The sequence below is a fragment of the Myxocyprinus asiaticus genome, chromosome 41 (genome assembly GCF_019703515.2).
Source record: "Myxocyprinus asiaticus isolate MX2 ecotype Aquarium Trade chromosome 41, UBuf_Myxa_2, whole genome shotgun sequence".
In the NCBI taxonomy this organism is placed as follows: domain Eukaryota; kingdom Metazoa; phylum Chordata; class Actinopteri; order Cypriniformes; family Catostomidae; genus Myxocyprinus; species Myxocyprinus asiaticus.
The window spans coordinates 35,487,840-35,514,061 of record NC_059384.1 but is presented as its reverse complement, the minus strand read 5'-3'; the positions used below and the strand labels follow the sequence as shown (position 1 = coordinate 35,514,061).

Sequence of the window (26,222 nt, the reverse complement as noted above, 5' to 3'; positions counted from 1 at the left end):
CAGTTAGGGTTTTCAAAAGATCAAACAAAGTTACTTAGGAAATGACGGCGATTCAAATATCCCCAGGAACAGTCAAATCAGAATTGATAAATTTTGCATCTTTGAGTCTTAGAATTATAAGGCAAGCAAGGACCTGAAAGTTGAAAGAGAATGTGTTTAAAATTTGAGAAAGGTCGAGTCATTTCAGTTGCTGGCAGCCACTCTGGTGGCTGAGGTGAATAAATGGAAAGTACATTCAGAACAACCGACTTTGACCACCTGTGCTGTTGGATCTGATTCAAGTCTGCAGTTAGTGCTTCAACAGAAATGATAGACTCAAATTGGACAGATCTTCTGGTGTCTGACAAAAGGAACTGCATTTTGTTTGAGCCGTGAACACATAGTCAACTCACTATGCAGTTCATAAATCTATGACAAAAGACAGATCGTTAGTTTACGTGTGAATCCTCATAATACCATTTACTCTTGCAACATTAGCTGATAATGTGTCCTTGAGTAAGCCAAGCCCTCCAAGCTGATGATCGAAAAGAATAGTTACAGTGAACAGGAAATGGTATTTGCAACCCACTTCCGTAAAATGATGTATTTCTGAGTAAAACAGAATATTCAAGAAATAAATGGTGGGACATGATTTTATCTTTTCACAAATTGATTGGATGAAATGAAAGCAGATGTTCTGAAGCTGACTAGACTCAAGACATGAATGTGAGTTTGCAGTGGATTGTGTTGGACTACTCCTGAAACACAGCCAGCACAAACTGACCGCACTATGAATTCGCTGACAGTAGGTCAAATGTTTTGCTGTTGAAATCAGTCTGTGCTTATCAAAATTCAAATCACTGCCCCCAGTGTCCGAAACTGGAAGTGTTGTTGAACGTATGGGCGTGTGTGAGCTCCAGTTTCCTGGTGAAATGAACACTACAGGTGCAACAACAACAATGACTTTTATTCATTTTTGCACAAATCATGAGAAAAAGGAAGATTATCAGTTCATAAACAGACACTGCTTGGCCAAAAAAAGTCACCATTTGGATTTAAATAAGCATATACTTAAGAGCCAGTGATTGGATCATTATTGCAGTGATTCATATGTTTCAGCTGGCAACAAATCTTTTAATCCTAACTGATGCAGGGTGTAGGTTCTCATTTCTTAAACAACCATGTCGGAAGACGTATCCGTGGTCATGGAAAAGATGTTACTGTGTTTCAGAAGGGGCAAATTACTGGCCTCCATCAAGCAAAGAAAATAACTAAGGATATTGCTGAAATCACTGGAATTGGGTTAAGAACTGTCCAATGCATTATTAAAACCTGGAAGAATAGTAGTGAACCATCAGCGGAAGAAATGTGGTCGAAACAAAAATCTTGAATGATTTTGATCGGAGATCACTAAAACGCTTGAAGTCACATCGTAAAAAATAGACAGTAAAACTCATGGCTATGTTTAATAGTGAAAGTAAGAGCATTTCCACACACACAGTGCAACTAGAACTTTCAGGATTGGGACTAAACAGCTTTGTGGCCACAAGAAAGCCACTTGTTAGTGAGACTAATCAGACAAAAACTACTTCAGTTTGCTAGGGAGCATAAAGACTGGACTGTGGAGCAATGGTAAAAGGTCATGTGGTCTGATGAGTCCAGATTTACCATATTCCAAAGCGATGGGCACGTCAGGCTAAGAAGGAAGCGCATGAAGCGATGCACCCGTCATGCATAGTGCCCACTGTACAAGCCTCTGGATGCAGTGTTATGATCTGGGGTTGCTTCAATTGGTCAGGTTTAGGCTCAGAAATGGTATGCGGCAATAAAATTAAGTCAGCTGACTACATGAATGTACTGAATGACCAGGTTATCCCATCAATGGATTTTTTCTTCCCTGATGGCACGGGAATATTCCAGGACGACAATGCCAAGATTCATCAGGCTCAAATTGTGAAAGAGAGGTTCAGGGAGCTTGAGGAATCATTTTCACACATGAATTGGCCACCACAGAGTCCTGACCTTAACCCCATTGAAAGTCTTTGGGATGTGCTGGAGAAGGCAGTGTACTTTTCACCATGTTCCACACATAATGTTATCTTAGGACATCAAAACAATTGTACTATTGCATATGACTTGTAAAGCCTTGTTTATACTTTCGCCTGGCACCGCATCCCAAAACCCAGCTTACGATGGCCCGAGACATTTATACTTGATGCGTACTGCAGTGTCACTCTTTTATGAACACCAGACAACAGTGCAGAGAAAATATCAGTATATCCAGCAAGAGTAAAGAAGCACTTTGCTGAACTTTATACTAACCTAGCCAGGTATTATAATAGTAATTCATGTTTGCTAGTCACATAAAATTCTGTCATCATTTATTCTCACCCTAATGTTGTTTCTAGCCCATATGACTTAATTTCTACCATGTATTACAAAAGATGATGATAGGAAGCATGTTAGCCTCTGTCACCATTCCTTTTCATTGTATGGAAAAAGATGCAATTAAAGTGTTTATTGATAAGCAAATTATTTGACCTGGATGTTCTCACATTCAACATCTAACTTTTTGATCCAGGTCATACAATCAACTTGAGAAAGTAAGACTTGTGTTAATTCACCTTACTTTAACTTTGATAAAAAAAAATTTTTTTTTGAAGAGTCCTGTCAATCAGTCCTATTAACTAATTATGCAAACATCTGCACTTTAACAGAATGTGTAAAATTAGTTAAAACTCTTACAGAAGTAAAATGAAGTAAAGTGTGTATGTGTGATAGATGGTTTACCTTCTCTAGCTCACCCTGCCTGTCATTCTCCTGAGCTTCAGAGAGTCACCTTGTTTCTTCGTGCTACTCTTACTGAAGAAGGATGCATTAACTGCTAACTTTCTGACATACATACACCTATGCAAAAGCACAACATGGCCGATCAGAATTCCTGTGGCAACAAGTTTTAACATAGCAAATTAATGTACTCTTCAGCAGAGGATAAAATGTTATATCTAGGTTTATCATAAATAAACAAAGAAGCAGAAAGAAATGTATACATTTTACATTGGTATTGTTTGTGTAAAAACTTTGTATCAAATATGTAATGATAACAAATCATTAACAACAACAACTTAATTTTGCAACACTCAAAGTTAACATGTTTCCTAACTGATGTTTTGTGCAAGAAATAGAATATGGATAAACCATCGCTAAATTGTTCATTTTGGAAGCACTGGAATCAAAAGTATTAATCTTCCATCAGATTTTATTAGCTCACATGTAATGTCATGTTCATGTGCAGGACTCACACGCTCAGTCACTATTGCAATTGTGTCAGTCTCCGAAGATGGACCCCTCCCCTTGCACGCTGAAAACACGGTAAAGTGTAGGCATACAGTGCATGTTAAACCCGTAAGCCTCATGCTTAGGACAGTAACCCCCACGCTTAGGAAACTCGCAAGAGCGTATTGCTTCTAACGGTACGGTTAGAGTGAGTCTCGCAAGACTTTCACAGCTCAAGGTTTACTGTAGAAATGACCGAAAACAAACATGCTTAATTGGTGCACGCAACTGAAAAGTTTTCCTTGTGTAGTGGTTGTAAAGAGATAGATTAATCTCCAAAAAAACTTTAATTTGTCCTAAGAAAAAATAAAAGGCAATTGCAAGAGGGGTGGCCAATGGGGTCAGTCATATGGTGGCCATGGCTACTCCTGGCCACTCCCTAGCTTCGCCCCTGCAGGTAATTTTGCAGTGAAAACATCGTCCTTTTAACATAAGAAGTTTTATGCTGGCACAAAAGTGCAGGCACATCTGTCCTGCCCCTTTCCTTGAATTCATCCAATGGGAATGAGGCACTGCACGCGCACGCCGCGATGAATGTGCAGCTAGGCGACAGCCAAACAAGCCGAAACCCAATGAACAAGCAGACACGTCAAGTATAAACCAGGCTTAGAGCAATACATTTTAATGTTTGCATGACGTAACAAACTACATTTACAAGCTTGTTCAAGCACAATCAAATTCTGCGGTAGCTCAACTGATAGAGCGTTGCACTTGTAATGTAAAGAACCAATGTACAAGAGCATGACACGAGTCGAAAGTGTCACGGAAGCACCACAAAATGACGTAGTTGCTTCAGCAACTGTGGTTATTCATCTCACATTTGCTTTTTTGACACTATTCTTTTAGGTTTTAAGTTTAAAGTTTAGGGTAGGGAGGTAGGTTTTGTTGATTTAAAACTCAAGAGAGCATTAACTTTAAATGGGTCATGAAGTGTTTGTTTTTTTTTTTTTTTATAATTTTATTGTTTTCCCTGAAGTCCAATGATAATGTTATCAAAGTTTTTTTGCACCAAAACAGTCACAATTTATTAGTATATGATCATTTTCCACCCTGTTTTTAGCCCTCTGTCTGAAACGCTTGGTTTTGGCATAAGGCCTCCTTCAAAGTAAATGCCCACTGTTATGATTGGCTTACATCATGCAGCCCCACAAATTCAGCAAACTCAATCGGAAGAGAATGAACCTCGACATTATAAAACAAAATTGCAGTGTTTACACATAACACACATCCAACACATTGCATATGAATATTTTAAACTGTTCTTAAGCACAACTGTTAACACTCATCACCATAAACTATCAAACAGTCATGACATTTGAAATATTCATGAATGAAATGGTTTACTTATGTTTTTGAAGTGTTTTTAACTGCCCCATCCTTCAATAATAGTTCCTTTGCAAAGCTTGACTCATATTTTGACTGTTCACAAGCAATCAACACTGACATGAGCCCCCCCCCCCCAAAAAAAAAAACAAAAAAAACGCACACACAGTCCAAAGAACTGTTAAAATACGTGCACACATACTGTAGGCGCACTGAGGTGCATATTGCCAGAAACACACTGAAACAGTCAAAGACGTCCATCATCAAAGATGTCTTATGTTTACATACACCAACAATTAAAAATAGCGCAGATGGGCAAAAGAACGCAGCAGCTGAATGAGAATTGCTTATACCTTTCAGAGAGATACATGACAGCGGTCAAAGTGTCTGTGTAGTTCATGTTTATATACAAAATAATTCAAAATAGGCCAGAGGAGTCTCCTTTGGTGCTATGTTAAGAATAGTTAGACACACAAGGCCTGCCATCTTGACTTGAACTGTGCACCAGTGGGCGGGGCCAAGGGTGTGATACATGTTGTGGGATGTGTAAATACAAATGAGCAATTTTTCGTGATGTCACGAACAGACAGATTTCAAAACGAGACGTTTCAGCAGGTTGGCAACTATAAATGCTGTTTTTAGACTGAGGACGACGTTTTGAGTTCTGAAATTTACAGAATGTTTTTATAGTACAGTTACCTCTAATACTGTATGCTGTCTACCTTTAGGAACAACCTCCAGAAGCATGTTTATAATGCCTTAAAATGTTGCCTACGTAGGCAGGTTCTGAAACAGTGCCAGTACTTCCCTTAAGGTTTAATATGTAACTACAATAGTTCACAGCCTTACATGGCTTTCTGCTTTATTTTTAGGGTTTTTTCTTTCTGTTTGGAGGCTCAATGTACTATCTGAAGACACAACAGGAAGCCATCATTCTGTTGAGGCAAGTATCTGGCCACATCAGAGAGACACAAGTGAGTTTTGGTGGCATATTTTCCTTTTCCAAGGCTGCCACCCCCCCACCCGCTTGTCTTTTTCGTTTCTTTCTCTCTGTCTATCACCATGAGGGATTCCCCTTGGCGGTTCCCATCTCGGTCTCCCAAATACAGCCCTAAAAACTCACTTGCCAAAACAAGATTAGGTAAAATAAAACCTACAAGCAGGATGTTAAAATAAACCCTTTCCACTGATGGTGGCCAAGACATCTATTATGTGAGATGAATGGTGTTTAAGGGCCTGCTGTGCGCTGCGGGATAAGTACAGGAGAGAGAGGAACATTTAGAGGAAATAATTGGGTAGTGTCAGAGCTCAGAGTCTTGTTCTGGGAGAAAAAAAGTTTCTAAATGACAGTTCTCATTTAAACTCCATCACAGTGGAGTGGTCTCAGGAACCAATGTGCGGCTACAACAACACAGAACATTTGTTAGATGTTCAGTTCAGAACTGTAACATGGCATAAATATCATATAATTAATTGGATTCACTCATGATTTTCTAAATAAACTAGATATTTTTTTATTTTTTTATGTGTAGCAGTGTAAACACAAATGCATCCTGGACAAGACCTCGGGCCGCCTACTCACCTGTTAATCAACCATTGTGCTACAACAAAGTTTTTAAATTTTGCGAGTATGGCTTTAAAAGGAAATAACAATCAATTTGGTATATTTAGTAGTCCAAATTAGTCCATATTTGGTCAATTTGAACACGTATACATGCATGAGAACTTCACCGAACTTCTTTGAGTGCATGACATTAACATACAGAGAACACAGATTATGTGCAACACATCATGTTAAGTTATTCCAGGAGATTGACTAAAATAACAACGAGCATTCCGCTCGAAACTGCACATTTGTGGTGAGATTAAAATGTGGACATACTGTATATTTGGAAGCAACAGTGTGTTGACCTTTGTTTTTTGTTTTTTATCTAATTACACGAGAATCCGATTAACTAATCAAAAACAATCGCTGTAATTAAATCGCAAATACCAATATTTGCTGAAAAGGCCCCCAATTAAACATCATTTAATATATCGTAATTACGGTTGTAGATTTAACATGTTAATTCAGTGCATGGGTCTCGTGACCCTTTTTTTTAAGTTTCAAACTACATTTAACTTGACACATCATTCTAAAAAGTGGTATTTATGGCTAGAGGTGCTAAAAACCAGTGAAACGCGATGTAACCACAGTGAGATGCACCAAAAGAATGTACAGACCAGACTGATTTTACAGCACTCTCTATTCCAAGCACTGCCCATACAGAGGTCACTGCCAAACCAAGCAGCTTCCTAATGGTTAATGCTGCAAATTCGCATCTCTCCCTCTCTCTCTCTCTATACACACAGTATATACGCACACACATATATACAATAGTCTTAGTATATATAGTCTTATATCAAACTAACAAAAATGATGTGCGTTATAGCTAGAGCTGAGTTCTAGATGTGCCCATGCGCTTCTTGTGAGAGCGAACAAACACTCTATTTAAAATGTCATTGGATGTGCTTGGATGCAGCTAGTGGAATGGAGATAGTTTGGGCATGTTTTATGCAAATTACTAACGTATTGCACGCGCTCCTTCATTTACAATAATCTAGATTCATTAAAGGGGTCATGAAATGCTCTTTTTTTATAGTTTTATTATCTTTCCTGAGGTCCACTGATAATGTTAGTAAAGTTTTTTTTTTGCATTAAAACAGTCATGATTTAGTAATATATGATCATTTTCCACCCTATTGTTGGCCCTCTGTCTGGAATGCTTGGTTTTGGCCTAAGCACCTCGTTTAAACTTCAATGTAAACGCCCACTGTTATGAATGGCTAACATCATGCAGCCCCTCGAATAGAGCCATTTTTGAAACTCAGTGTTGTGGAGCTGGTTCATTTTCTTCTGATTATTAAATTAAATGTCAGGTTGCATCCAAATACACTAAACTGTTCATCTCAAGCACAACACTCACACCCGGGCTACACTGGATGCGAGAGTTGCGTCAAAAGCAATAGAACCCATTATTATCAATGATACGGAAGCATCCGTTGTGGCATGTCGCACGTTGCACTACTACTGTCAACACCACAACTTAGTGGTTTAGAAAGTTTGTGTCGACGCACCTGGTGCAGACAGCCTCAAGTCGTTGCATCGCGTTACGTCAAAGGACGCACTCGGTGTAAACAATAACTATCACACAGTCATGACATGTGAAATATTCATTGCGATTGCGTCCAAATGTTTTTAACTGCCCCACCCTTCAATAACAGTTCCTTTGCAAAGCTTGAATCATATTATGACTGGTATGATATGAGCCGAACATATATTCGACTCTAAAATATGCTAAAGACACATCCAGTTTCCAGTATCATTCAATCATTTTTTCATACACCAACAACTAAAAATAACACAGATAGGCGTGAGGTAGCAGCTGAATGACAGAGAGCTTCTCCTCTTCAGAGTTGTAACTTGACACCGTGTCTTTTAAAAGCGGCCCAAGATATGTATCAAGCTGTCAAAGATGACTGTCTGTGCATGTTTATGTAGAAAAACATTTAAATCCAGAAAGGCACATGAAGGTGTCCTGTGTAAGTTCACTTTGGAAGAATCTCCCATGACAGGCCCATCTCTCTTCTCTTCACCTGTGTGATTGACTGAGCACCAGTGGGCGGGGCCAAGGGTGCAATGACGGAAAAATATACGTTACATATGCAGATGTATTTGGTCCTTGTGACGTCAACAGTTCCATGAATTCCAAACAGCTGTTTTGTAGCTTGGTTTAAATAAATGCTCTTTTTCTATAAAAAGTTTTCAGTTCTGAAACTTTCAGTATGTTTTTACAGTACAATGACCACTTATATGTCAAAAGATCAAGGAAAATTTGATTCCTCATGTCATGACCCCTTTAACAATTGGACAAGGGTAAGAACAAATTCGCACCTGTTGTGGACTTTTCCTGTGTTAATAAGTATGCAAAATCCATGCAATTATTAGTGAAGAGGTATGTAAGAGCAAGTGCAAGTGAAAGCTGATCTAACACCCGAACTTATACTGTAGCCTACCATCAGAATAAAAACTCCCTAATGTACAGTTGAAGTCAGAAGTTTACATACACCTTAGCCAAATACAGTGCATCCTGAAAGTATTCACAGCGCTTCACTTTTTCCACATTTTGTTATGTTACAGCCTTATTCCAAAATGGATTAAATTCATTATTTTCCTCAAAATTCTACAAACAATACCCCATAATGACAAGGTGAAAGAAGTTTGTTTGAAATCTTTGCAAATTTATTAAAAATAAAAAACGAAAAATATCACATGTACATAAGTATTCACAGCCTTTGCCATGACACTCAAAATTGAGCTCAGGTGCATCCTGTTGCCACTGATCATCCTTGAGATGTTTCTACAACTTGATTGGAGTCCACCTGTGGTAAATTCAGTTGATTGGACATGATTTGGAAAGGCACACACCTGTCTATATAAGGTCGCACAGTTAACAGTGCATGTCACAGCACAAACCAAGCCATGAAGTCCAAGGAATTGTCTGTAGACCTCCGAGACAGGATTGTATTGAGGCACAGATCTGGGGAAGGGTACAGAAAAATGTCTGCAGCATTGAATGTCCCAATGAGCACAGTGGCCTGGATCATCCGTAAATGGAAGAAGTTTGGAACCACCAGGACTCTTCCTACAACTGGCTGCCCGGCCAAACTGAGTGATTGAGGGAGAAGGGCCTTAGTCAGGGAGGTGACCAAGAACCCGATAGTCACTCTGACAGAGCTCCAGCGTTTCTCTGTGGAGAGAGGAGAACCTTCCAGAAGAACAACCATCTCTGCAGCACTCCACCAATCAGGCCTGTATGGTAGAGTGGCCAGACAGAAGCCACTCCTCAGTAAAAGGCACAAGACAGCCTCCTGGAGTTTGCCAAAAGGCACCTGAAGGACTCTCAGACCATGAGAAACAAAAGTCTCTGGTCTGATGAAACAAAGATTGAACTCTTTGGCCTAAATGGCAAGCGTCATGTCTGGAGGAAACTAGGCACCGCTCATCACCTGGCCAATACCATCCCTACAGTGAAGCATGGTGGTGGCAGCATCATGCTGTGGGGATGTTTTTCAGCGGTAGGAACTGGGAGACTAGTCAGGATCGAGGGAAAGATGAATGCAGCAATGTACAGAGACATCCTTGATGAAAACCTGCTCCAGAGCACTCTGGACCTCAGACTGGGGCGAAGGTTCATCTTCCAACAGGACAACGACCCTAAGCACACAGCCAAGATAACAAAGGAGTGGCTCCGGGACAACTCTGTGAATGTCCTTGAGTGGCCCAGCCAGAGCCCAGAATTGAACCCAATTGAACATCTCTGGAGAGATCTGAAAATGGCTGTGCACCGACGCTCCCCATCCAACCTGATGGAGCTTGAGAGGTCCTGCAAAGAAGAATGGGAGAAACTGCCCAAAAATAGGTGTGCCAAGCTTGTAGCATCATACTAAAAAAAGACTTGAGGCTGTAATTGGTGCCAAAGGTGCTTCAACAAAGTATTGAGCTAAGGCTGTGAATACTTATGTACATGTGATTTTTTTTCGTTTTTTACTTTTAATAAATTTGCAAAGATTTCAAACAAACTTCTTTCACGTTGTCATTATGGGGTATTGTTTGTAGAACTTTGAGGAAAATAATGAATTTAATCAATTTTGGAATAAGGCTGTAACATAACAAAATGTGGAAAAAGTGAAGCGCTGTGAATACTTTCCGGATGCACTGTACATTTAAACTCCGTTTTTCACAATTCCTGATATTTAATCATAGAAAACATTCCCCCTGTCTTAGGTCAGTTAGGATCACTACTTTATTTTAAGAATGTGAAATGTCAGAATAATAGTAGAGAGAATTATTTATTTCAGCTTTTATTTCTTTAAATCACATTTCCAGTGGGTCAGAAGTTTATATACACTTTGTTATTACTTGGTAGCATTGCCTTTAAATTGTTTAACTTGGGTCAAACTGTTGGGTAGCCTTCCACAAGCTTCTCACAATAAGTTGCTGGAATTTTGTCCCATTCCTCCAGACAGAACTGTTGTAACTGAGTCATGTTTTTAGGCCTCCTTGTTCACACATGCTTTTTCAGTTCTGCCCACAAATGTTCTAACAGACTGAGGTCAGGGCTTTGTGATGGCCACTCCATTACCTTGACTTTGTTGTCCTTAAGCCATTTAGCCACAACTTGAGGTATGCTTGTCCATTTGGAAGACCCATCTGCAACCAAACTTTAACTTCATGGCTGATGTCTTGAGATGCTATTTCAACATATCCACATAATTATCCTTCCTCGTGATGCCAACTATTTTGTGAAGTGCACCAGTCCCTCCTGCAGCAAAGCACCCCTGCAACATGATGCTGCCACCCCAATGCTTCACGGTTGGGATGTTCTTCGGCTTGCAAGCCTCACCCTTTTTCCTCCAAACATAACGATGGTCATTATGGCCAAACAGTTCCATTTTTATTTCATCAGACCAGAGGACATTTCTCCAAAAAGTAAGATCTTTGTCCCCATGTGCACTTGCAAACTGTTGTCTGGCTTTTTTATGGCAGTTTTGGAGCAGTGGCTTCTTCCTTGCTGAGCAGCTTTTCAGGTTATGTCGATATAGGACTCATTTTACTGTGGATATAGATACTTGTCTACCCGTTTCCTCCAGCATCTTCACAAGGTCCTTTGCTGTTGTTCTGGGATTGATTTGCACTTTTTGCACCCAACTACGTTCATCTCTAGAGGACACAATGCATCTCCTTCTTGAGCGGTATGATGGTTGCGTGGTCCCATGGTGTTTATACTTGCGTATTATTGTTTGTACAGATGAATGTGGTACCTTCAGGCATTTGGAAACTGCTCCCAAGGATGAACCAGACTCGTGGAGGTCCACAATCTTGGCTGATTTCTTTTGATTTTCCCATGATGTCAAGCAAAGAGGCACTGAGTTTGAAGGTAGGCCTTAAAATACATCCACAGGTACACCTCCAATTCAGTACAACTCCTATCAGAAGCTAATTGGCTAATTGGCTAAAGGCTTGACAGCATTTTGTGGAATGTTCCAAGCTGCTTAAAGGCACAGTTAACTTGGTGCATCTCAACTTCTGACCCACTGGAATTGTGATATAGTCAATTAAAAGTAAAACAATCTGTTTGTAACAATTGTTGGAAAAATTACTCATGTCATGCACAAAGTAGATGTCCTAAACGACTTGCCAAAACTATAGTTTGCTAATATTAAATCTGTGGAGTGGTTAAAAAATTAGTTTGAATGACTTCAGCCTAAGTGTACGTATACTTCTGACTTCAACCGTATCTATGCATAATGCATCTGGTGGCAGAACGGCGCTACTCTTTGACGATGCACTACACGAACGGCTTTCACTGTTGCACACCGCCTCCATGTTTATATCACTGCCTCCCACTGAACGTTTATATATGTGCTCATCCTGGGTGGCAGATCCTGCAAATGGGCCCTCATGCAGCCACGGATCCTGTGCGTAAGCACATGCGTTAATGAGGGCCTGCTCCTCGCTGCAAAATGTGTGCTTGACATTTCACAATTGCTTGACACCTTGTACCTCCAGAATAACGTTGTTATATAATACATGCACAGATATAAATGAAAACTCTGTGAACTATGTCAGAAATATAAGGAGAATCGGATAAGACTGTTTAGATGTAGGTCAGATGTCCAGATATCAGATATGTATCTGATTTAATATTACAATAAGGTTCCATTTTGTTAAAATGTTACGGTTTAATTTTTTTTTTTACGTTTGCTCACATCCCTAACCCTAAGTATAAGCAATAGCAATAGTGATTCTTGATTTATTAACACCACAAATTATGTATTTTGTTAGGCTTCTTTATTTCATCCGTAAGCAAAGGCCAGTGCTGTTGAAGACTCATAGGCAGCAGAAGTCTCGTCCTCCTGGGTGGCAGGAGTGCAGTCGAGGCAGACAGTGTGAGGAACGGACACATGTGGGCAATGCTTTAATGATAGACAGAGGGTGATGATGGCTCTGTGTTTTAAAGCAGCAGCTGGAAAACTCAACTCCTGTCAGTAAATTACAGCACTTCTGGCATATTTATACACACTGTGGTCATATCTGTAGCATAAACAATAGGTCACAACTACACAGAGAATGGAACTGCCACATAATTCTCTTTTAGGTATTGCAAAGCCATATCTGGATCTTTTAGCAACCCAGACTTAAAGCTGATTTTAGGGTTCTTATTGGAATTGACACATTTTAATTTAAGAAATAATATTTGAAGAAGCCATTCTACGTATTCAGTAGACCCTTAAAAATGTACTGAATATCAACGCAGCTGTGATTTGCCATAGAGAACACTGACAAGTGGAGTGATATTACCAGTGACAACAAACACATACACACACATAAACACTGCGAGTTAAGCCAAATTGAACATCCAAGAAGAAAATAATTTGGGCAACAAACCTACCAAATCTGCGGCAGAAAACGCCCATGATGGAGCTCTCCTCCATGACTCTGAGGTCAGCCAGTAGGGCAAGTTCCAGACCCCCGGCCACAGCGTAGCCACTGACTGCAGCGATCAACGGTTTAGACAGCCTCATACGAGATGGACCCTAAAGTACAGCAAACAACACACATCCCTTTACTTTTGCTTTACAGACCCAGATAATCAGAAAGACTGAGATATTACAATAAATTCTTCACTATGACATTATCAGAGGCTTTTATATAAATTTTTACAACAGCTAGTTCCGGTCCTTGAATCTGATTGCACAAGAGGCGTTCAAAGAGTGCTGAAATAGCTGCATCTGAATGATTAACATTATACATTTACTTAAGTTTTGCTGCTTTTAGTCCATATCTTTAAGGTTACCTACATGCTAGTGTACTTCTAAATGTTTCTCAAGTCTCTCTTTCTTCCGGCTAAAAAGACATCCACAACTTCACATAGAGGTTGAGAAACCTTGTCCAATCAAATGCTTTCTAGAACGAGAACGCACCCTCCCCCTAAACCTGTTCAGCGCATCTGGCTGTTTCTAACTGGTACTGATCATGCCTTCGCAGGGCACATCAAAGGGAGCACAATCCATGCTATAGGGTCATTCCAAACAGATTTTCCAATAAGAATCACTCAAAAAGTTATATCTGACTGACCGTTATAACCTTTCAGCCATCTGAAGCTCTCACAGTGGAGGGTAATTGTCTTCAAAGGGAATAGGGCATAGGGATGATCACTTCTAAATGGGACGTGCCAATGTGGAGCTGGATGCGAAGAAAGTTGTTGAGTTCATTAATATTTTTTGTGCAGCCGGAGGTTTCTTGGGATGTTCAGCTATAGTAAGTGTTCTTAATTCTTTATGCTAAGTGTATTGTGATTCAAAACATGGATGCATTATCTTTTACTCGCTTGTTTCTCATTTCTCTCGATAGGACTTGCACAGCAAAGACCGCAATGTGCTATGTGCGTTTCTGGGCTGGTTATGGATTAATGCTGTCAGTTAGATCATCGTTCGGTTCTCAAGTCTCTGGAAAAGCTGGCCGGTATTTAGATCACTTTTCAAGTTTCCCCGGTAAGCGGTTCTGACATGAGTGGAAAGGCATGGTGGAAAGTGGTATGAGTGTGTGGCTGTAAACTAAAGCTTATTGGCTATTTTTTTTTAATGGGATGAGTCGTTCGACATGCCCACCCCTACTTCCTGTTTTAGTAGGAAATACATCTGAAGACCAAATAAAATTGCATTCATCAAGGCACTTCACAGGGACTTTAAGGGACTAAATTAAATGATTAAAATATTTGTAACCTCGTGTGACCCTGCTTCCACATGCGTGGACGTTGTATTTTGGCTTCACTATACGCAACGCATAATTTAAATGAATAAAAATCGACTGAATATGGTTCACAAGACTCTAGACTGTCATTAAAGTGTTAAACTTCAGGCGCACCGAGACACGCGACACAACAACATGATGGTGATTTCCGTAAATCGCTTCTACATGCGCAGAGGTTTTTTCATTGAAACCTGCTTGGTTGTGAAGAGTAGCATCTCAAGTTTTGTTTGATATGCCGCTTGAAAAATGATTCATTTTTCACGTGTCAGTGCGCTGATAAATTTGTTGTTGACATTATTCCTTCAAAAATACAAAATAAAACAAACAAAAAAAAAAACTTTATTTTCAATAACGTTCGACATTAGCACATCTGTGGGTAATTCTGCTTCATTTTAACATACATTTTGTTATATTTTATTTTGTTATCACTGCACAGAACGGTTCTATTTATTAACATTATTTAATGCATTCCTATATTTACTGTACATTTTCACATTGAGGATGGATGCATCCAAAACCTGAAAAACTTTTGCTTTCAGAGGCTTTATATGGAGTTAGGATGAAAATAAGGTGCATTTCTAACTGTTCTGAGACCAGAGCAGACAGACAGCATATCATTTTAAGGGAGCATCCTATAGCTCTCTATGCAGCTAAGTGCTTTCACTCCTATAATCCAACCAAAAATTCAGTTCCAGGCTGCAGATGATATTTGGACCACTCAACATGTTTGGCAGACGTGGTACAATGGTAATCTGTACATAGATTCAGAATTTATAATGCTACATTTAATTTTAACATGATTGGCAGTGATTGGATGATGCTGGCCATTACAAATTTCTGATATAATGTCTGTAACGTCTCAAAAAACATGAATAATCTACACTCCTGGATACATAATAAACAATTTGATGAAGAAGAAGAAGAAGAAAAAAAAAGATAGACGTTCTATAGCTTGGTATTACTTAAAATGTCACAACTTAGTCCAGCTGTCCACATATGTGGACATACATTTTTAGGAAGACTATTTGCTCTAGAAAAACAAACAAATTCTAGTTACAAATCAAAAAGTAACATAAAAACACACAGCTTCCATATTATTGTGTGACTACACCTGAGAAGAATAACTCTAGAAGACTGGAGGTCAGTATTAACTCATACCATGGGCCCAGGACCTTTGCAGACATCTTGCTCCAGTTTGAGGGAATCAGAACCATGGGCCAATGCCTTCAGATCAAAACCAGCACAGAAATTCCCTCCTGAAACAATCAAACTCAATTACACAACACAGTAGATGAAACCAAGAGAGCCAGATCATGATGTTTGCCTAAACACCACTAATTAATAACTTCATATCAATCATTTTCATATGTTTATTTAAGTGTACTTTATTCTTACAACAGTAAGTAAATTCAGTCTATATTATGTATGAAATGAGCACTGATTAATGATAAAACTTACACTTTTATATAAAAAAAGATTACTAATGTTACTGCAACTAGCATGCTAATTAGGGGAGTCATTTTCAAAAGTCAATTGATATGAATCAGTAAAAAGTTAGTAGTTAAAACAGTCCTCCAGACAATGTCATTCATAAATCACTGCTAAAATCCAGCAGTAGAACAGCAATTATTCATGATTTCACTGAAATGTGAACATGGCCACAATTTTCTTAATGGCTTCCCAATGGACTTGTAGAGACTAGAGCAGTGAGTGAGCATGTGTAATGTGCTCAATTGCAATTTAATGTGCTTTTAAATGTCTTTGATACACAATGTTAACAAAGACCTGAAGCGGTGTTAACAGTCCTGTGGTAATATGGGAGTTCTTGTGTTGTCATCATTACCTTATTCACTGCTCAGAACTCAAGCAATTACAGTCATCTGTTCTCTACTGCATTCAATTCACCTGCTGATGGTCCTCTGGTTGGAATCCAGTTTTAGAGAATGGGAGCAAAAAATATCTTGTTTGATTTGTAATAGGTGATTTATGACATTTGAGTGGAGAAGGTTGATCCAGATTGAACAAATAATTTTTGATGAATGGATATAATTTGGTGGCCAGGGAAAATTATTTTTAAATGCATTAGAAAGTGGTAGTACTGCCATCATGGTCTTTGACATAACGCAGGGCTTCTGTTGCTGTGAATACATACACTGGCGGCCAAAAGTTAGGAATAATGTACCGAGTTTGCTGTTTCAGAAGGAAATTGATACTTCAATTCACCAAAGTGGCATTCAAGTGATCAAAGTATAGTCAGGACATTACTGATGTAAAAAAACAGCACCATCACTATTTGAAAAAAGTCATTTTTCATCAAATCTAGACAGGCCCCATTTCCAGCAGCCATCACTTCAACACCTTATCCTTGAGTAATCATGCTAAATTGCTCATTTGATACTAGAAAATCACTTACCATTATATCAAACACAGTTGAAAGCTATTTGGTTCATAAATGAAGCTTAACATTGTATTTGTGTTTGTTTTTGAGTTGCCACAGTATGCAATAGACTGGCATGTCTTAAGGTCAATATTAGGACAAAAATGGCAAAAAAGAAACTGCTTTCTCTAGAAACTCGTCAGTCAATCATTGTTTTGAGGAATAAAGGCTATACAATGCTTGAAATTGAAATTAATGAAGCTGGCTCTAACAAGGACAGAAAGAGATGCGGAAGACCAGATGTACAACTAAACAAGAGGATTAGTACATCAGAGTCTCTAGTTTGAGAAATAGACACCTCACATGTCCTCAGCTGACAGCTTCATTGAATTCTACCCACTCAACACCAGCTTCATGTACAACAGTAAAGAGAAGACTCAGGGGTGCAGGCTTTATGGGAAGAATTGGGGAAAAAAAAGCCACTTTTGAAACAGAAAAACAAAAAGAAAAGGTTAGAGTGGGCAAAGAAACACAGACATTGGACAACAGATAATTGGAAAAGAGTGTTATGGATCTTAACCCCATTGAGGTTTTGTGGGATCAGCTAGACTGTAAGGTGCGTGAGAAGTGCCCGACAAGACAGCCACATCTATAGCAAGTGCTACAGGAAGTGTGGGGTGAAATATCACCCAAGTATCTGGACAAACTGACAGCTAGAATGTCAAGGATCTGCAAAGCTGTCATTGCTGCACATGGAGGATTTTTTTATGAGAACTCCTTGTAGTTTAAGAAGTTCTGAACATTTTTTTTCAAATTGTAATAGTAATTTTTCACATTATTAATGTCCTGACTATACATTGTGATCAGTTGAATGCCACTTTGGTGAATAAAAGTACCAATTTCTTTCCATAAGAGCAAAATCTGTACATTACTCCAAACTTTTGGCCACCAGTGTACGTGTACAGCCAAGTTTTTGTAGCCTTGCGTACCTCTATGTAACTGTGCATGTCGACAATGCATTCGCCTGGAGTTGACTGTTACTAAAGAGTATGACAAAGCAGTCATAGTGACCAAACTTTAAATGCAGAGAACTACACTTGCAACACCAGCTATGGATTAGGGTTATTCCATGTCAAATCAACCACATTTCAGAGATTTCTAACTATGACAATTTTCACCAATGATTTTGGAGCAAAACTACAGGTCAAAAAAGTAACCTTAGAAAGGTTGCAGAGTCATTATTTTATTTTTACACAGAGATAGGTAGGTCTTTTACTAAAATCTGTTGACTTCAGCACCACTTGTTGCATTATATGCCAATGATGCGAGTACAAAAATGGGAAAAAACACTGTGTGTCATTTTTCCAAAGTTGGAGTGCCTATAACTCCAGAAGTATAAAAGATATCTTAATATCCTTTTGGACCCAGACTTTCCCTTTTGTATCTTAAAGCTCCACTACGTAACTTTGTGCTCTCCTAGTGGCATCTGTGGTTGAAATTTAAAATTGCAAGCAATTTGCAGAAGAACACTTTACGTCCATTGTGTTTCAACACTACTGCTCTGGCGGATGAATCTGATGATTCGAGGTTACCTGGACATCGCCTGTGTGATCATGAATGTAAGATATTCAGAGCTGGAGTTATAACGTGCTATTTTCATGTTGATATTATTATGTTATATGATTAAACATTTAAAAATGAAATATTACTTGCTTTGATGCAGATAAACAACACTCTTTTCTACATATTTTGAATGAATGAATTGTACACTTTTCTGACACTACACTCAAAGTGCTTTTACATAGAGAACAGGGGACTCATTGAATCACCACTAGTTACAAGCAGTGCTGGGTAACGTTACTTTTAAAAGTAACTCGTTAGAATATTGCATTACTCCTTAAAGTAACTTAATTAAAAAGTTATTTTTTATGGAAAGTAAAGCATTACTTAAAGAAAGTAAAGAATGCTATGCATTCCATACAAATAAGCCACACACTGCATACAAGTGACATTACAGGTCATGCTAGCTACTGTACAACACTCATGTCAAAACAACTTTGTAAACAAATAGATATTTAGAAAGTAGACCTTCATGTCATATTTATAATAAAGAATCAATAACATGAATATGCATGATTTGTTTTTCCATTAACATGGCAGCCAATATGAATAATTAATTTGAACCACTGTCTTACCTAAAGCAGCAAAGTCCAACATTTGAGCCAGCATCATATGTCTTCATGTGCTGTGCCAATCGGCAATTTCAGAGTCAACTTAAGATGTTTATCAAAAGTCAGGATAAAATTCAGTGGGGAATGCTAGTCTAAAATGTTCAAAGAATAAGTCTGATGAATAAATTAATATTTTTTCACTCAGTGCAAGCTTGTTTTGAGCTGACCTACGTTGCGTACAGATGCCACAACTTCAAAGGTGCATGTTGATACAACTTGAATGGAATGGTTTTTAATGCTATCAAAATGTCGTAACGGTTTATTTCATGAATCAAACTAATTGTTTGTTATAAAACAAAAATGTAGAATATATTTAGAAACTAAGACATCTCTGCATACACAATCGATGAAGAACATTGCTCGGAGCCACTGATCCAGAGTCTTTTCTCATCCCATTCTCCCAGTTACGGGGAGCTGTAACACAGCAGTTCAGCTGCATATGTCTGTGAATTGAGCAAGTAGTTCACCCTGTGTATCATGTCGTGTCCAGTGGAAGACTAGTCTTATCATCCCTCTGCCTAAACACATTTATTGATTTTTTTTTTAATACAGTGTATTAACACACGAATCAACTGCATTTCACTCAAACGAATGTTGACCTCATATTACTCAAAAACATGAAATGCGCATGCACGTTAGCGAGTTGATTGACAGGTGATGTCTGTATCTAAAAGGTGACTGGCTCTTTTACCTGCAAGGCGGGACTTCCTTTCTACATCCATTGACTGCTGGGTGCTAGAGCTTCTTGGTTGGGCATTCCAATTTGTCTCATTCATTTAAAGGTGCTATATGTAATATTTTTACTGTACTAAATCATAAAGTGACCATAATATGTCATTAGAGAATTAGGAAACGTGCTAAGTTTAAATACTGGCTTCTCCGATAACAATGCTACAGCCAGTATATTCTACTTTGAAGTTTCTATTCCGGGCCGAAATTTCTGTTTATGTTTTGGCCTGTATGATCCCGCCCACTGCCCACTCACCAAAAGTATTTTGACTCCGACGGGTTGCCAGATTTGAACAAGTTTGCAGGCAAACAACACTGCGTGCTGCAGCCATGGAAGCCGGCAAACTAACTGGATCAGAGATAACTGATTCCACCTGACCTAAAAAGCCTCGCCATCCGTCTAAAAACCACCATGACCAGAGGCGTAGTAAAACAAGAATAAATATTGGAGATGCCTTTGGAAGATGGAGACAGCTTAAAGCCCAGAAATCCTTTAAAACAGATGCTGAGTTGGTTAATTCTGGCAACCCGCATGAGCTTCGAGTGTGGGGCGGGGCAGACAACTCTCCAATATTTTGAATTTGGACTACAGTACCCATTTAAAATGATTGTTGTCAATCTTACATATAGCACCTTTAAATAGAAGTGATTCGTCTCTCTCAGCTAAATAGTCTCTGCCCTCAAACTCTATAGAAATACAATGCCAATCATGCACTACGTCTCCTCCCCAAAGTTTCACACTTTTACTCCTGATTTCTTGCAATACAGGGGCAGTAGAAGTGTACAAAAGCAACTCGTTACTTTATTTAAAAAGTAACTCAGATATTATGGTCTAAAATAAAACATATTGCGTTACTTGTTACTCGAAAAAAGTAATCTGATTACGTATCACACGTTACTTTTATCGCGTTACCCCCAACACTGGTTACAAGTGTATTTTAATATGATTATTCAAATGTTTTATCGACTATTAATGTTTGTATTGTATTATCAATTTAAGAGGTGAGACTCATGATACTGCTGATTTAAGACTGATAGTCTTCATTATTTTTACATTATAAATCTCATCAACGAAATCACTGTTAGTTGACGAAAGTTTTTTTGATTTCGTCAAAGATAACGAAGACGAGACGTAAAAGGTGCATGTCATGACAATAATTGAATGATTTCATTAAAGCATACAGTTGACGAAAATATGACGATAAAAACATCTTGATAATCTGTAAGTAGAAGAAGATATTAGATATGGGTTCATTTAATCCATTAATCCATTGGATTGAGTTGCCCGAGTTGAACTTGCTAACAGACTTCAGCCTATTCATTATTATTTCAGGAGCTCAGGTTTTTCACAACAAGGACAGTACGTACATTTATACTGTATGTTTGATACATGTTTACATTAGAAAATGTTTATATGTTTTTTTCTAAATATTTGAATATTTGATTACAGTTTGGTCTGTTACAGTTTGACACTTTTTTTTTCATTTAGCATATCATCATCAAGTAAAAGACATTCGTTGACTAAAATGTTGTCATTTTTTCAGAGTAAAACTGACTCAAATTAATGAATATAACATGACAAAATATTGACTATTTTTAAAGGACATTTTCGTCAAAAACGAAAAAATGAAAATATGAACAGGGCAGTTGATAAGCAAGTGAAACTGTAGGCCTAATAACCCTGTAAACTAAACACATAAAACAAGCAATAATGGGCATAAAATATACTTTATTAAACATGAAAATAATATGTACAAGAAGTCAGTTTCAGAAGTCATACGTATTAGTAAACATTCACAGTAACTTCCCCCGAGAACAGATCGCGATCGGTAAACACACGAGTAATGTTCGATTCATAAAAGCATTACCTGCACCAGACAACATACTGTATCCAATTCCAAGCATTATAGCAGGTAAACAACTTCGCCAAACGGATAACAGATAAACATCCATCCAGACTGCAGCGATGCCATCCTGAACTGTGAGCTGGAACACGTGTCAACTGGAACTTCTTTCCTGTGTTTATGGACATAACATCATGACGCAAAAAGGAACTACATAAACCAGCGATTTCGTGCCAAATCCGACCCGACAGCTCAAAATACAAATTATTTTTATAGGCTTACCGAAATGAATCAGGGTAAGGTAAAGACATTGTTTTGAACACTGATTGTTTGTGTACTTAATCAATAATGGCAATTTGTTCATTCTTAACCAGAAAATCTTACATAATGCAACTTTAACTTGTAAGGTTCTATATGGTTAAATCCCAGAGATATGTGGCTCCAAAGTCCCTTTCAAGGCAAATCAGTCCACTCGGAGGCCATCTTTGAAACACTCCAAGGCTGGGCAGCTATTTTCTATGTAAACGTGGCATAAAAGTACAGCTCCTATTGAGTTGAATTGGGAAAAACCAAAATCTCCAAACAGTTGGTCAAGATTATAATCAAAGAACATATTTAAAATCAGCAGTAAAATCTGTCAACAATGGTATTGTTTGACAAAAATGCTATTTTTCAGGCTGGTTCAGCTACTACACAAGCACTTTCTTGAGCTGACTGACAAGCGAAGTCTGTATCTAAAAGGTGATTGTTTCATTTACCTGTAAGGAGGGACTTCCTTTTCTACAACCGTTGGCAGGTGTGAACTTGAGTTTGAAAACCAGCTTTCACATCAATCAAAAGAACTGAACTCTGAACACCAAAAGTGCCAGTGTGAAATCAAACTAAGGGGAAATGGAATTGAAACCAGAACCCTTATGATTCCCATCTCTATGCATCAGCACAATAGTTTTATTTTGTAAGGGAATAAATTACATCAAATGAATGGAGAACACAGTCTGGAGAACACTATCAACGTTGGACTCTCATTAGGCACATGTGTCTGACACAATGTTATAAATGTGTGCTTTCTGAATAATCTAATCTCACATCACCAGTGTGTAACTGCACTTACCAATTCCATGAAGCACAGCTACATTGAGGCTTTTGTCCTGATCAAAGGCTGTCAGCTCCTCTGTTAGTCTCTGAGCTGTATCTGGATTCACTGCATTACGCACTTCAGGACGGTTAATCCCAATAACCATCACCGCACCCCTCCTCTCTGTTACCACCGTCCCACCTGTAGCTGACACAAACACAGGAGTGACACACCAGTATTTATAAAGGACACACATGAACATTCTTTAAGCGGAATAAATTAGTTGCTTCATAGAGAGAAAGACTTAAAAATACTCCTATTTTAGTCATGATAAAAAGTGACACCAAACAGTATTTAAAAATGTTTTTAATTTAAAAACAATTAGAATGGCCCGATGGCCAGTGTGAGAGACTTTCGTCCACCTGACTTTCAATATGTCACTATGGTAAACATATTTTGCTGCCTAACAAACATGATGCTTGTTGAAATCGGAATTGGAAAAACCATTAAGAAGGGGTTGAAAATTATAAAGAAGTGACAAAATGCCATTGCTTTCCAGCAGAAATGTGATTATAAATGTATAGCTGTAACAGAGTTACACTTTGTATAATGTCAAGCAATTATTGCAAATGAAATGTCACAATATTTGTTGTAACTTATATTTTTGGTTAAGAAAGTGCAACGTTTAATGAAATACATACTATATTGTGGGTAACACTTAACAATAAGCTTGTATTTGTTAACATAAGTTAACTACATTAGTTAACCTGAAATAACAATGAACAATACTTTTACAGCATTTATAAATCTTGGTTAATGTTAATTTCAACATATAGTAACACATTTTTTAAATGAAAAATTGTGGGTCAAAAGACATGATGGTCATTTTTTTGTCCAGATCTAAATTATTAAAAAATACGAGAAGGCCCAGTAAGTGTGTGACATAAAAATAAATAAATAAATAAATAATCATTATTTTGTCATATCAATCATTATAAATATTTTGACAATCTTATGACAAGGCACATTTTGTTCAGGTCAAATGCAGTACCCTGAGAAAACGTATTGATATTCTCAGGTATTTGATATTTGTAAAAATAATAATAATAATTACCTTGAAAAATATGTGTGAAAACATTTTTGAAATGTATAATTAATTTTGTCCACTCTCATGTAGTCAATGTGCAAGGAAAGTATTTTACTACACTTTACCTGATGGTTACATCATTTGACTTTGTTTTTTACTTTTAGGCTCAGAAATATATGTGTATATGTATATGTATATATATATATATATATATATATATATATATATATATATATATATACACACACACACACACACACACGGTCAAAAGTTTTGAAACACTTGACTGAAATGTTTCTCATGATCTTAAAAATCTTTTGATCTGAAGGCGTATGCTTAAATGTTTGAAATTAGTTTTGTAGACAAAAATATAATTGTGCCACCATATTAATTTATTTCATTATAAAAAATAAAAAAACATTTTTGAAATTGATGACTTGGATGACCAATAAGTGCCCAACATAGATGGGAACTCTTCAATACTGTTTAAAAAGCATCCCAGGGTGATACCTCAAGAAGTTGGTTGAGAAAATGTCAAGAGTTCATGTCTGCAAATTCTAGGTAAAGGGTGACTACTTTGAAGATGCTAAAATATAACACAGTTTTGATTTATTTTGGATTTTGTTTAGTCACAACATAATTCCCATAATTCCATTTATGTTATTCCATAGTTTTGATGACTTTATTATTATTCTAAAATGTGAAGAAAAAAAGTGTGTGTGTGTGTGTGTATATATATATATATGTCAGAATTAATGCGTTAACGCATGCGATTAATTTAAAACATTTAACGTGCATGGTGAGTTCAAAGCAGCACTCAACGCCCTGACGCGAATCATGAATGCAGCTTCACGATTGCTGTAGGAAAGTGGAAAGCCACTGTCTACCAGCAGATTAATATTGTTGAGCATGAGAGTTTAAGGGATTTAATGCCCATTGCAATGAATATGCAACCTATGTGGGGACTAGTTCTTTCAATTAGTCAAACTCCCACTTAGACTTTGGGAAACGTTGGCCGTGACTTGAATTGGTGATATTTTAGCGCATTTCTGTCTTTATACTGGAAGGCTTTGTTTGGAAAATGTTAATAAAGCATTATATTGTTACATATTGTTTTCTTTCTAAAATGGAAATAAATGCATTTTGACAAGAAAAGAAGTATATATAGTCAAATTTCAGCACTTTCAAATGCTGTGATTAATTGCGATTAACTACAAAAAAATATGTGATTAATCGCGATTAAATATTTTAATCGACTGACAGCACTAATATACACTGCCTGGCCAAATAAAATAAAAAGTTGCCGCTTGGATTTAAATAAGCAGATACTATGATTGGATCATTATTGCAGTGATTAATATGTTTCAGCTGGCAGCATTTCTTTTAATCCTAACTGATGTAGTGTGTAGCTTCTCATTTCTTAAACAACCATGGAAAAGATGTTACTGTGTTTCAGAAGGGGCAAATTATTGGCCTGCATCAAGCAAACAAAACAACTAAGGAGATTGCTGAAATCACTGAAATTGGGTTAAAAACTGTCCAATGCATAATTGTATTTTTTATTCCCTTTTCTCCCCAATATGGAAAGCCCAATTCCCACTACTTACTAGGTCCTCATGGTGGCGCGATTAGTCATCTCAGTCCGGGTGGCGAAGGACAAGTCTCAGTTGCCTCTGCTTCTGAGATAGTCAATCCGTGCATCTTATCACGTGGCTCACTGTGCATGACACCGCAGAGACTCACAGCATGTGGAGGCTCATGTTATTCTCCGCGATCCACGCACAACTTACCACGCGCCTCACTGAGAGCGAGAACCACTAATCGCGACCGCGAGGAGGTTACCCCATGTGACTCCCTCCCTATCAACCGAGACAATTTGGTTGCTTAGGAGACCTGGCTGGAGTAACTCAGCACACCCCGGATTCGAACTCGTGACTCCAGGGGTGGTAGTCAGTGTCTTTACTCGTTGAACTACCCAGGTCCCCTGTCCAATGTATTATTAAAACCTGGAAGGATAGTGGTGAACCGTCAGCTTCGCAGAAAATATTTGGTCGGAAACAAATCTTGAATGATTTTGATCAGGCATCAGTAAAATGCTTGGTGAAGTCACATAGTAAAAAAAAAAATTTAAAAAAATCGACAGAATTAGATTTTTTAGTAGAACTCAAGGCTATGTTTAATAGTGAAATTAAGAGCATTTCCACATGCACAATGCAACGAGAACTTACAGGATTGGGACTTAACAGCTGTGTGGCCACAAGAAAGACACTTGTTAGTGAGGCTAATTGGAAAAAACGACTTCAATTTGCTAGGGAGCATAAAGATTGGACTGTGGAGCAATGGAAAAAGGTCATGTGGTCTGATGAGTCCAGATTTCCCCTATTC

At 38.0% G+C, this 26,222-nt stretch overlaps 1 protein-coding gene across 3 annotated transcripts in view; it reads right to left on the bottom strand.

Annotated features, from left to right (window-relative positions):
• LOC127431865 (enoyl-CoA hydratase EchA19-like) overlaps positions 1-26,222 on the bottom strand; it is a 39,286-nt gene that overhangs the window by 9,704 nt on the left and 3,360 nt on the right. For 2 of the 3 annotated variants that reach the window (XM_051682480.1, XM_051682482.1), the window contains exons 2-4: positions 22,787-22,957; positions 15,653-15,750; positions 13,134-13,278 (exon numbers count right to left, since the gene is read on the bottom strand). In XM_051682480.1, the coding sequence (XP_051538440.1) occupies positions 13,134-13,278; positions 15,653-15,750; positions 22,787-22,957 (414 nt within the window). The remainder of the gene's footprint in view (positions 1-13,133; positions 13,279-15,652; positions 15,751-22,786; positions 22,958-26,222) is intronic. The other variant, XM_051682481.1, reaches the window with a different exon arrangement.